Below are 13,906 nucleotides of genomic sequence, written 5' to 3'. Positions count from 1 at the left end.
GTGACCAACTCCCCAACCCGACTAGTTCAATTTGGTTGGCCAAACAACTTACAACTGAACCGAACCAACCCATGAACACTCGTAATTTTTGCTAAACTAATAGTTTAATCTCTAATAAATAACAATAGTTTAATCTCCAATAATTATTGAAAAATTTTCTATTAAATAACAAAACAAAAATATATTTATACATAATTATTGAAAATATATTTATCACAAAAATACAATAAATAATTAATAAAAATACAATAAATACAAATTTTAGTATATATAAATATATAATAAATAGTGATTAAGATTTTAAAATTATTTTATAGAATTATTAATTGATATAAGTGAAATAATGTTTTTATTATTAGTACATTAATAATTGCAACTATTATTATATTTTTTAATATCTATCAAAAAAATTTTTTTGAAAGTTATTACCTATTTTTGTTTTTTGAAAGATTCAATACCTCTAAATTATTTAGTCTATTTTTCATTATTTCAATAATATTTAAAAAAATTTAAATTATTTATATTTTATATTCTTATTATCAATTATTATTAAATCTATTATAATTATTTTTGTGTGTTTTGACAAAATTTTTAAGGTTATTACATAATTTATTTATTTAATCCATTTTATTTGTTTCTAAATAATATTTAAAATATGATTTAATTATTAATTTATTAATATTTAAAATATTTAAAATTAGTTACATAATGGAAAGATGCCACTCTTAACGATTTCCTGTTTTGTGATAACCTAAAATATTGTGAACTAGAATGGAAAGATCGTAATCTTTTGTTACATAATAATGTGCTGTTTTGGATCAGGAAATTATGGAAATTAAAAATTCCTGCTAGGTTCAAGTTGTTTTTGTGGAGACTTTTTGTGAAAATGAAATCTCAGGCGAGGTTTTCATACTTTACCGGTTTACCCTATTTATTTAGCAGAAAAGAAAATAAAGAATGAATGAAAAAAAAACCCGATTCTTTTCAAAAGGAGGATCCTCATTTTACACTTTTACCAGCTCCAGTCCAGGAGGCAACTCAGCAGGTTCGGTTCTTGATCATGTCACATATGAATTAATGCGTCAGTGTATTTAACCGCTGAATTTACATCTTATTTATATATGTATGATTATTCTGGGTCACTGTTTGATGGGAACGGAGTTATACTTTGCTACTGAAGAGTAATTGATGGAAACTCTTGTGTCACATTTGTTTTGAACTCGAGTTTTGTTCTTCCTTCTCAAATCCAGTGGGGTTTTTCTCTTTCTTGTATGAACATTTCTGTTAGGAACTAAGGATAAATATCATATATACACGAAAATAATCCTTACAGGAAAGAACACAGCACAATGGGGTACTAGTAGGGAGGTTTTTCTCGACGTGAAACGCTTTTTGTTTTGATGACATCCAACTATACACCAGGCTACCAGCCAATGAATTTGTTAGCTTGGAACTTGTGTGAAACTCAAGCAGTTATGTTCTTCTTTGAAACAGCTGTATGCCATTCACTTAGTAAGTGTAAGGATGGTGGAGATCATTTTCTTGCAGTCAATTGGCTTTGTTAGGTATGCATCCATACCCACTTCCAAGCATTTGGCTTCGTCTGATGGCATCGCATGGGCTGTCAGTGCAATGATGGGAATGTGCAAACCAGTCCCTGCCTCAAATTTCCTGATTTGTTTTGTTGCTTCATAGCCATCCATCTTTGGCATCTGGCATTATGATAATAATAGTGGGAATTAGAAGCACTAGTTTGGATTTCAACATTTATATCTAAATCTATACAACAACATATGTTAAGTCATATAGGAAACATACATGAATTTTTTACATCCAACAGTATGATAAATAGATAAGATGCAGTTGGAGGCATGGTTGAGTAAATGTACTACTTGTTTACCTGACAATCCATGAGGACCAAATCAATTTTGTGAAATTCTGGGACTTCTGCCTGAGATCTGGTTTCTCCATCCTGTATGGAAGATCCCCTTATTCCATGTCCATCTTCACTGAACATGAGTTTCAGAGTTTCCACTGCCTGCAGCCCATCTCCTACAGCCACAACAGTAGCTCCCATCTTTTCCAACATTATTGTTGCAACTCTTTGTAGTACTGGTGTATCTTCTGCGAGCAGTATACACAAACCTCCAAGAGGATTTCGTCCATTAACTACCTTACCTGAGTCCATATGATCTTCTTCTTTAGGAATGTTGCTGATTATTTGATGTTCACCACATCTTGAACTTCCACATTCAAGTTCTGTTAAAACCAATATGTTTTTTCTGCATACTAACTTCTTTGCTAAATCCTCAACGTTAGAAGTATTTTTCCCTGCTTGACATGGGAACCTTTCTTTCAATTTATTTTCTTCTAAATGGAGTTGATTTGGCTCAACTGAACTGTTGTGAACAGTCTTATAATCTGACAGACCAGGTGTTGAAATTCTTCCTCCTGGATTCTCTCCAGTTTGAGATGTGGCTTTTCTTGAGCTAACAATTCTTGCTTCAGCTGTATCAGAGTCATCTGAGCTGGCAATATCAAAATGAATGGGATCAATTTCAAAACATTCACGCAAGTCACCTGGCATTGTCAAAATTCCTGAATCATCCAAACTCTTCTGCTGCAACTCAAGATTCCTTTCTTTTATGGCAGCTTCCAGAATCTGAACCATTTTTGCTTTGTAGAGAGGTTTATTAACCATCAGTAGATGACCTTTCCTTCGGAGTTCCATTTTAACAACATTGGGGGTGTCATGGTTTAGTATCCATGCAAACTTTGCTTTCCCATGATATTTATCAAGGAACTTCAGCTGCTCATTCCATATGTCTGTACTTAGGTCAAGTATCCCTATATCAACTACTATGACAACATTTGAAGTTGTCATGGTTTGAACTTTTAACTCTTCAGGTCTGGAAGGATTACTTGTTGTATGTTCATTGGATCCGCTTTTGGGGATTACAATGCTGGCTTTGAATACTTCCTTAATATTTTGTGTTAGTTCGTTCCAGTCAGATGCTTCCCAAGTGCACACTCTTTGTTTTCTTAACCATTGAGACATTATCAATCTACCCATATTGCCATTAAGTGCAAGCAACACCTTCACTCACAATGTAAATTTATATTAGTAATTGCTCTTATGAACATGACAAGATAGATTGCAGTCAATCAAGTCAAGATGTCTTTTAAGTTTTATCTGAACTGTCACATATGAATGTCATTTATATTTTTCTATAAATGGTAAAATATATTTTACAGAGGCGCACACTATGTAAAATATCAATTATAATTACTTCAGTATTCTGTTTCTTCTTTCAAAATCTGGTCAAAGTGATGATTTACTTTAGCATATTTCTTACATATATACTAGTCAATGACCAACTTGTATTGTGTATGGGGCAACTATCCCTAAGTAATTAGTTTGGGGCCCAGCCCACTATCCATCTTTTTCTTAAAATCTGTTTCTCATATAGCCATATGGACAAACTGGTTGGTTCCTAAAACTTTATCATATGTGATAACCTAATTTTGAGCAATCCTCTCCTAGATTTTCTCCCGTGTTTAGACAATACTTCCCTTAATAAATTCTAGCTTAGATAGGAAATGAAGTTTCTAATCTCAATCTCCAAATCTTCTAAACAAATTTTGTGTCACTCAACTTGGTCCTATGGAAATTAAAAAAGACAATTATAGTTCAAAAATATTTATGTACTAGATTATTTAAATTACTCATAAATGATAAATATAATTACAATAATTTACTTGTGTATTAGATAACATGGTTGTCCTCTGCTTGTCATAGGGTCATTATCTAGTATGCCTTCGTACAATAGTAGCTTTTAAATATTAATTAGTGTATGCCCCTCTTATAGATAATAGGACTTGCCTAGATCAATACATGTTTTATTTTTCCTATTTTACTGACTGGAAAATCTAAGGAAAAAACATAAAAAATGCAAGCACAGTAAGCCACAAAACATACATTCATTAATGGCAAGTCTAAAACTCTATACTTGGTAATGCATGATGTCAAGGAGTGTATCTGAACAAGAATCAGCTTTTCCAGTATTACAAAAGGTACTCCCTGATGTAATACATATAATCAAAAATTTCACAACTTAATTGCTCAAAATTAAGAAGAAAGCAAAAAGATTGCCACTGACCATCATGCTATGTTTGGAAAAATCAATTTGATAAATTTGTCCTGTGCCATCCAAAGGTGTGCTAAGCATCAAATATAGCTGCATCAGAGTGCCTGGACCATCTTTTCTGACAACTTTGATTTCTCCACTCATCTTATTAATCTGGATCAACCGTGTTATCACAAGCAATATGGAAGGCATCAAGAATGAGATGCAGAGGACCATATTCATATATCAGTAAATGGTAAATATGAATACTTGTTTGGGATGGATGAAGTGAATAATTGTTCATAGCTTGCTATTGTGATCCATCAATTGCAGTTCAAACCAGAAAAGGGTGAGTGCAGGTATGCAAAATGTGCATAACCTGTAACTGAAGCTTCTTATGACACTCCATAACATATATTTGATAAAAATTTAAATCTAGCAAAACTGTAAGAATACTTTTCTATAAAAGAAGTTGTAAGAGTGATTCTGATTTTCAGAACTACAGTTGTTGGATGGATTAAATAGCCAAACAGGTTAAATTTTTATTCTGTGTCTCAACCCATCCTGACAAGTAATCCTCTTCTTTCATGTCTGACCATCCTTTTATTTTTCTTTTTGCCTTAACATACATAATAAATATATACTTACTACTGGAAACATTTTAACTCACCAAGGTTCGAACTATGCATAGGCCAAGACCAGTCCCACCATGCCTGAGAAAAGTACAGAACTTAAGAACAAAAAGCTATAAGCTTTATAATTTATATGTTCTATCTTCCATAAAAACATGGATTTATAGGAAGGTGTTTATATGGTTGTAAAACCAAAAGTTTACTAAATTGTGAATAAATTTTACTTTGGCGTACAATTGAGATGCATGTGCATCACTTTAGTATAGCACATGGCCCAAGAATATGACAAGACAATTCTAACTATTCCTAACCATCTGGTGTGGAGCATTTATCATGACTAATGGCCATTGGAGGTAGTTATTTAGTTAGGCTAATAGGCATATCTAATAGGAAACATCCTGATCCATATCCAATCCAAGAGTAGCCTACTAATTGGATGATCCTATCCATCATATGTGTATCATGTGCTGACCTGCAGACCTGGGTCCATGACAATGTTTCTGGACAAGAAAAAAATTCCATTGTGGGGTTATAAGATTTATGCAAAGCTGCTTACAATCTGGTTGTTGAGGGATCAGCTTGCTCAAAGCTTTCAAATACAGATTCCCATTTGCTTGGATCAATTCCTACAGAAAAAGAAACCACTAGTAATCTATTTCAAAGGTGATGATATTGTTCTTAAGCAGAGGAAAAGTTATTAGTGCTTGATTACATAGCCATAAAGTTCATACCACAGCCAGTGTCATCAAGTTCAAAACAGAGAATGACTTTTTTATCTTTCTTGAAGGTTTTCTTTGCATGGCTTCCATGTTGCTTCAATTTTGTTTTGTTTGCATAACATGATTCCTTCTGACTGAGGGGAAACTTCACAATGTTAAATGAATTCTCACACCACCCTCGCAGAATTATGTGGCCCGCTGTAAGCAATTAGAAACTGTAAATACTGCTTGTTATAACATTTTGTAAAAGAAGAGGACTATTAATTCTGTTCTGTCGTAATGCTTAGTTTCCATTAATCTTGGTTACCCTTTACATATCCTTAATATTGGTGTTTGAAAAACTTTAGGTTAATATTGCAAAAAGCACTTTACAAACAATGTTACTTGTGCAAGGGATCTTAAGCTGAAGGCTTGGTTTTAGGTGGTCCAATTGATAATACAAAGACATTCTACATAATTCTGCCCACCTATGCAAGGGTTTCAACTATTCGGTTGGTAGTCCTCAGTTAGGTGAGATGTAGGATTAGAATCATATCAATATCTACAGTAAGCGCCCATTGATGGGCAAAAATGAACCAAATTTTGGGATACTAAAAAGTTATATGGTTTAATGATATACAGAAAATGCAAGGCACTGATTGGCTGCAAACCTTAAAGTTTCTGAGTTTGTTAGTGTTGGGTTTCATGTGTGAGTGGGCAAGTACAAGAGTGGCCCATAGCCCAATAGCTTAGGCTTTTGGGTTGTAAGTGGTGTTCATCAGAGTGTGTAAGTCCTACACATGTGAAAGTGTATGGGCTTCCCGGTTATGGTGACTCCCCTCGATGCACAACGGTTAGCACCAATTGTTCAGATCTATCTTTAGGTTATCCAGATGGTATAGCATCTGGATGGAGCAGGGTATTGGACTGTCAATAAATAACATGACCAAAAATTGAGTGTGGCATGAATGCATATGGTGAGATAGATGAGTGGTAAAACTAGAAAGAATAGGGTCATAAATGAAATCATTTGAAGGAACCTAGGAGTAGCTCCAATAGGTGGTAAAATGAAAGAAAATAGGCAAAGTTGGTTTGATGACGTGCATAGAGGACCATCTACAGCACTCATAAGAAGAAGCCATCTATTGCAAGTTGAAGGGGCTAGAAGGGCTAGGGGCAGAATGAAAAGGACATGGGTTGAAGTAGTAAGAAATGACTTAAGTGTTCATAATTTAACAATGGATATGGCACTAAACAGAATGAAATGGATAAATGGGATTCATGTAGCTGACCCCATATAGTTGGGACAAGGCTAAGATGATGATGATGATCCAGATGGTATAGCATGGAAAACACTAAGATTCTGTCTCCTTAACATGGGCAGATAGGCAAAACTCATATTCTCCTTAGGTTCCATTCTCTTTTCTGTGTTAAGAGTTCCCATTAAACTTCTTAGTTGTTGAATTCCTAAGAAATTATGGCGATTTTCTCTTATATTTATTTGATTGTTAAATTAGGAATATTTTGAGAGATTGCAAATTAATCCTTAATGGCAAAGGTGCACTTACATGATGTGAACTTCATAGAATTGCTAATTAGGTTTGCAAATATTTGAACCACTCTAGCAGAGTCTCCTTGGACAAATTTTGGCATATCATCTACAAAAGAATAAGTACAAGGAAAATTATCATTAGGAATAAAATACTTTAAACCAATAATATGAGAGTTGTTAAGTAAATTGGAGTCTTTTTCATTAGTTTTTGGTGTTGGACCAAATAAGTTTCAAATGATGGAGGCAACCATACCAGAGAGATCTAGAACTGTCTCCACATTGTGGTTAATACATTGCACAGAGAACATATCCACAAGTCCTTCAAGTTCTCGCCCCAAGTCAAACTCAGCTTCTTCCAATACTAGTTTTCCAGATTCAACCTATAAAAAATTTTAATAGTGACACACTGAATTTTTTTGGTGATTACAAAAATATATCAATAGAAAATAAATTCTTATTGGTGAACTGCAATCCATTTTATGTTTCTGATAAAATACTGCATGGAATTTTAAATTGCTTTTTTTTTTATGATTGACTCGAGGTACAAAATTCTTGATAAATTCATAAACCGGGCAACTTTTAATGTTCACTCAACAAGCCACCTCATAGGCCATAATCTAAAACACAAATTTTTACCTGTCTTGCTTATACTATTACCTTGGTATTCCTTTATGCAGGTTTTACTTGTTTTCGCATATATGCTGTTTTTGTAGTTTTTCTGCATGACTTTTGTCATACATGGGATTCTAAATTTAAGAAATTAATATTGCTACAGTTTTACTGTAAAAAAAGCAGAAGATTTAAAACATAGTTTCATAAAAGGAAATTAACATAGTATATAAATATGCATGTTTTCACTCATAGAAGTACCCTTTTGTATTCTAACATCTCACCTTACTAAGGTCCAAAATGTTGTTGAGAAGCCGAAGTAGAGCATTTGAACATTTACGGATCTGGGTAACTGTTGCATATTGCTCATTTGTGAGGAAATTATCACACATAAGAATGTCTAGCAACCCAATCACTGCAGCCATAGGTGTTCGCAGCTCATGACTGTAAAGCAATCAAAGGAGACAGTTATTTTCTCCCTATAGTTATCTCCAAGGAATCTTATAGGGCATCAAATTTATTTTGTATATAGGATAAACTATCATATTCAAATTGTAGGCCTATATATCTGAAATGAAAGTAACAACGGAATACAAATTCATTTACTATTTCATGTCAAAGGAGTTGAGAAACAGGGAAATTGAATTGTGAGACTTTTTTTTTATGAGAAACCATTGATTGTATGCAAATAAAGGGAAAAAAGTCTAGTTGATCACTTTTTATTGACATATAACAATCTAAGTCAATATGCTTGCTGCATTCATGGAGTGGGCAATTTGGTTGCTTCAGGGCCAGATCATGGCTTCTACTTCTACCCGTATGAGGAAAGTTGACTGAGATGGTTTAGTTATGTGCAAATAAGATAGATAATGTACTGATAATGAGTTACTTGCGCAAATAGAAGCAGTGTTGTCAAAACTGGACTGGATTTTGACACATTTTCCATTGATTTATGAATCATAATGTTTGACTGCCCAATTTGCTCAAAGAAAAAAATCTTAAAAACAAAAAGAAATATTACATACTCATATAATCTTTTACCCTTATCCAAATCAAGCATAAAACAGTAAATATTATTTATAAGGTATAGCATCTACTAGTTAGGAAATTTGGAGAAAGTAGCACAATGTGGGATTATGGCCAAATGAAAGCAGTAGTAATTCAGAAGCTTGAATTCCTTTATGTCTGTGATGTGATACTGTGTTACTTTATATCAAACTTTTTTGTCTCTCCTATCTAAGAGAATGGTATGTGAAATATTGTAAACAGTTCCAGAACTAATAACCAGGTAATTAACAATTTTCCACGCTAAAGTGATCGGACATTTCAAAATTATATACATTGAACAATTATTTTCTTATTCTGTGAGAGCTTTTAAACGCAACAGACACCATTTGTTTAAACACCTTGGACTTGTCATTTACAAAATTCAGGATATCAAATTCAATTCTTTAATATTCTTTACCATTAATAGTAAAACATAAACTTGTTTAATCACCTCATGTTTGCTAAGAACTGGCTCTTGTAGTTGCTTGATGCCTCTGCCCTTCTTCTTGCATCAAGATGGCTTATCAGTTCTGCTCTTAGTTTCATTTCCTTTGATACTCCACTTGTTAGTATTAAAATGCAAAGGCACCCAACGAGTAGAATACAAACAGAGGCAGATATCAATATGACAAACGTCTTAAATGCTCTCTCATCCACCTTTCCCATTATGTATCTCCTAGGAATTATAATAACCCCCACCTGTACATACAGAACATATATAGCTAGTAAACACAAAAACAGAAATTGAAGTAAAACCAAAAGTAAAATGAAGAAACTTGGAAGATTATCACCTTTTCATGTCATTAAGGGTTTAACAAAGAACAAAATGAGATAATTGGCAGTTAAAACAAATTAAAACTATTCTGAGCAAAAAACTGCAATGAGGTTTGACCTTACCATAGGGAGTCTTTTTAATTTTAAGAAGAAAGAGTCAATATAATATTTCTGGTGGCCGAGCTTGGCATTCTCAACATGAATCTCATGGTTAGGAGGAAAATTGTTGCCATAGGCTCTCTGCAGCCACTGAGCTCCTAGTCTTATAATACGATCTTCTGAATCAACAGGCATCATAAGTTCAGGCCCAGATGTTGAGTTCCTCAAGAGTGGGGCATTTGTTGATGTGGCAAGTACATAACCCTCCTGAGAGGTTAGATACATGTAACCACTATGTAGTTCCATTAATTCTCTCATCAGCTGACCTACACTGTAAAGTGCTGTAGTAACACCCACAACTGCTACAATACTTTCATTAGAACGGTCCCTAACTGGCAATGCAGATGAAAGCAATGGAGAGTCTGTAAATTTGCTCACTGCAACATGCCATGAAGCTGCTCCATCTGGTACTTCCGACAGGCCTGCTATATTGATTAGATCTTCTGGTGGAACTGGTCTGGGTTCCCCTATCCTCTCACCAGTTACTGGATCTAGTGGTTCACGGTACCAAATTGCAGACATGTTGCCATACAGGGATTGATCACTCCAGCCTCGATATGATGATAGCGTGTTGAGTTTGTTTGTCCCTCTACCTGAAGAATTTACAAATTCTGAATAGATGTAGAATGTGTTGTTACTCTGGTGATCTCTGTGAAAAGCCTGGACAAAACCATTTTTGTAACTTGTAGTTATTGCATTCAGAGCCTTTCGACTTGCAAAGAGTGCCCATGTTACATTCCTCATCACTTCATACATCTGCTAAGAATCAGATTTAGTTCATATCAGTAGGAGAAAAACACTTTTAAAATGATCTTTGGATGGAATCCTTAAAGAATAAAATGAAAATGATGAACATGGAACAGAGAGATCAACCTCATCTTCCTGTTCTCGAGACATCATTCCGTCATACCGTCCAATTACATATTCAGAGAGCTTAACCTGAGCCTTGGTTATTTCAACTGTAGAATTCAAAATGTTCCACATCCGCAATATGGGACGCTGTAGAAGTTCAAAACGGAGTTCATAGGCTAAGCTGTTTATTGATTTTGTTGTATACACCCTTGTGAAATGCCATGTCAATATTGTTAGCATCCCAATTAAAATGGCTAGCATGACCTGCACAGGCAAGATGAAATGTCATTGTAGAATAAAGAGGCATCGACACCTATCCATGGTTTTGATAACCGGACCAGACCAGATGGTCGAACCATTTGACCCAGGAACTCTCATGGCTCTGGATCTAGTTTTGGACCCAAAACCATTCGACCTGGGTTCAGACTGCTTGTTCTGGGAACTGACGATCAATTAAAGCTGTTCTATTTCTGGCAAGGTTCAAAGTATCGACATGTATCAGCCCGTAACAGCCGATACGTATTATGCCGGTGGCTTCCCGATATGCCACTGGTTCAGAGAGTAGCTGAGCCTTGAACTGGCCCCTCTGAACCAATTTAAAAAAAAAAAAAGTGAAATATAAAAAAAGCACCAACACAGGCCGACCGTATTGATATTTAGAACCTTGATTTCCGGGTTGGTTTTTTCAAACCATGCACCTAACCTAACTATTCATTACTAAACATCTGTTTTTTTCCTCAACAGTTAACTGCAAAATATGAACAATTACACCCTGCATAAATATTATGATGAAATAATGTGTAAGAAAGGTAATTATACTTCTTGATTTGCTTCTCGCATGGATGGTATAGAATGGGAAACCAGTCATTGGAAGCCCGATAGCCATTGAATACGGTGTGTAATAAATATTTATATATGACATTATAATTAGAGGCATATTTTGGCCCTTTTAAGGTTGCATTTGGTATTTCTTATTTTAACAATTTATTTATTTTAGTTAAAAACTCAATATTCATAAGAACATTTTAACTGCAAAAAAAAATAAATCTTTAAAATAAGAAATGCTAAATGCACCCTAAATGCCCTTAGAGCTATTGCTTTCATGTAGATCTGCTGGACCTTAAGATGAAACCTCTACAAGGTGGCTGGTCCCGAGCCTTTCTGGGTTGGCTACCAGCCAGTTATTAATTCAAGGAGTGAGTGAGTGTTCGGTCTCGGGACCACGTGTCCAATGGGCTATTATCTTGTTTTGTTAAACTCAATGAGTCGGGTTTTGTTTAATTGGCTTGACTAGTAGGGTCCATCTGATTTGCAGTCGGAATGGTCTATTCCTATAGTGTCTGTTTGGTTTTGTCGCCGTTGCTCCAGAAAATAGTGTTACATTGGCATCATGTTGGAAAAAAATGGTGTTTTAGAAAACGGGCATTTGTTTAAAATTAAATTATTTTTTAATAAAAAATGATGCTCCAAGCCACACCTCAAAAATCCGGAAGGCATAGCTTGGAGCAACATTAAATTTGGCATTTTCTGAAGTTGCAGCTCGTTACTGCCAACAGGGCAGTGATGTGCAACTGGATAATGGGTACTAGTGTTGAAAACGTTTCCTGTAGCATTGGTATCAAACAGAAAAAGCTCTATTGCTCCAGGACATGTCTTACATGGCAGTAACGTTTTCAAATAAAAAAAGAAAACGGTGCTTCCGATGGTGCTGCATCTGCAGCATCGATGCCAAACATATACATAGTTTGTTTGATTCAGATAAGAATTTGAATGGGAATTAAAATCAACTGGAATGGGATTTATTCTCAAGGGAGGAAGAGAGAATGGTCATTCCTCGGATTACATCTAACCAAATAATTGGAATTGAAATCACCCATAATAAAAACCAAGGTTTTTAAAACCGAATCGAACAACGAACTGTTTAGGGTCCGGTTCCTAGGTCAAATGGCCTGACCATTCGAACAGAACAGATACAAAAAAAATTAAAAAATAAAGAATGGCCAAAAAACTATTGTCCAGGTTGACGGTTTGACCGTCCGAGTTAGCGGTTCGTTGATCAAATCAATGGTTTTTGGCCAAAAAACGGTTCTAGGGTGAAACAAAACTGGTCAGGTGACCGGTTACCGGTTTTTCTGGTCCGGTCCGGTTTTGAAAACATCGACAAAAAGATAGCATACCATGATGGCGAGACGGACGACGAAAACACTGTAGTAGGATGACAGGCAATGCGCACTACTTGTATATTGAAATTCTTCTTCCTCGACCTCTCCCTGGAGAATTCTTCTCCGACGTGGGATACTGTTTTCGTTCTCCCCAGGGATGAACCCAAAGAACCTGTTAAAGAGCCTTCTCGGTCCCAGAACCATTGGTTTACTCAGAACTGACAAGGACTCAAAGCTCACTGACGGAATTCTTTGTTCTTTGCCCGCCATTGATTCTATCTGCTCGACAGGCTTACTTTGGAGGAGTGGAGTGAAGGCAATGAAGAAGAAAGTTGAAACAGCAGTTATATCCTTATGCTTATAGAGATGCTTAATATCTTATGTATATATAGAAAGGAAGAAGTATCTTACATGACCGTGACAGGATATTTGGCTCTCAGTGTGAGGATATGGAATAAAGAGAAATGAAACCATGTAGCTGTAGCCTGTATGGACGACATGAGATAAATATTTGTTATTTGTTGGAGAGCATATGTGGGTTGATTCAAAATCCAATTTTGAACTTGTATAAAGCATTTAGTGATTTAATTCATGAAGATATTTCTTTCATCTAACCTTTGAGGTTGAGGAGATGACCAATCTCGGTATGCTATAATGGCGAATGGTGATCACTGATCACTTCAAATCCAAAATTAAAATCACAAAGATGTAGGCGTGCTACCATCTTCCTTCACACTTTTTATCCTCAAGAAGCCAGGTTGTCTGGTTCCACCTCATTAATCCACCATGGATTCCGGGTGCATCGTTGCTCCCATCACACCACTTACTCAAGCTTTAAGAGATATAGAATATAAGCGCTTCTACTTTATATACTTAGTGCTCAACTCAACTTTTTACCTAAAAAAGGATCGACTTTGGATTTTGCAAATTACATGTTTTGAGACCCTGCCAATCCATGCTAACAATGTTAATTTCTAGCTGGCAGTAAATGGTAAAATCTGGACCCATCTAATCTGTATATAAGGTATGGCAATTCTCTCATTAGAGATTCGTCGACTTCACCTAACAGCTTAAGATTTTAGGTTGAATTTTAAAATCAGAGTCTGTTTGATTAAGTGGTTTAGCATTCAATCCTTATAGCTTCCTTAAGGTATGGAAATTCTCTGCAGCTTCATGTAACAGCTTAAGCTTTTAGGTGAATATCGAAATCATTAGAGTCTGTTCGACTAAGTGGTGTAGTGTTTAATCCTTATAGCCTCCATTATAATTAATTACATTGATGCATAAGGTATGG

General features: G+C 35.2%; 1 protein-coding gene and 1 long non-coding RNA gene across 2 annotated transcripts; one reads left to right on the top strand and one right to left on the bottom strand.

Annotated features, from left to right (window-relative positions):
• The first annotated feature begins 811 nt into the window (after window positions 1-811).
• LOC148791099 (uncharacterized) lies at window positions 812-10,072 on the top strand. The gene is made up of 3 exons (XR_016077124.1): window positions 812-1,045; window positions 9,730-9,812; window positions 9,943-10,072. It is a non-coding gene; the product is annotated as an uncharacterized LOC148791099 (long non-coding RNA).
• LOC104604241 (histidine kinase 1) lies at window positions 1,057-12,976 on the bottom strand. Its single transcript, XM_010268512.3, has 13 exons — window positions 12,628-12,976; window positions 10,472-10,714; window positions 9,563-10,354; window positions 9,117-9,364; window positions 7,903-8,062; window positions 7,263-7,389; window positions 7,026-7,115; window positions 5,491-5,676; window positions 5,316-5,385; window positions 4,798-4,840; window positions 4,161-4,301; window positions 1,901-3,097; window positions 1,057-1,712 (listed from the first exon to the last, which is right to left on the bottom strand). Exons 1-13 carry the CDS (start codon window positions 12,880-12,882, stop codon window positions 1,506-1,508), a joined length of 3,759 nt encoding a protein of 1,252 aa, XP_010266814.1. The 5' UTR covers window positions 12,883-12,976; the 3' UTR covers window positions 1,057-1,505.
• Window positions 12,977-13,906: the final 930 nt, after the last annotated feature.

The sequence above is a fragment of the Nelumbo nucifera genome, chromosome 6 (genome assembly GCF_055504915.1).
Source record: "Nelumbo nucifera cultivar China Antique chromosome 6, China Antique-T2T, whole genome shotgun sequence".
NCBI classification, from domain to species: domain Eukaryota; kingdom Viridiplantae; phylum Streptophyta; class Magnoliopsida; order Proteales; family Nelumbonaceae; genus Nelumbo; species Nelumbo nucifera.
Note: the sequence above shows the minus strand (reverse complement) of the source record. Positions and strands in the feature narration are given on the sequence as shown.

Coding starts and splice junctions, on each gene's coding strand:
- LOC104604241 (XM_010268512.3), bottom strand. CDS start 12,882: ATGGCGGGCAAAGAACAAAGAATTCCGTCAGTGAGCTTTGAGTCCTTG. Junction 5,386..5,490: donor ACTTGATGACACTGGCTGTG/GTATGAACTTTA, acceptor CTTTTTCTGTAG/GAATTGATCCAAGCAAATGG. Junction 4,302..4,797: donor TATGCATAGTTCGAACCTTG/GTGAGTTAAAAT, acceptor CGGTTGATCCAG/ATTAATAAGATGAGTGGAGA.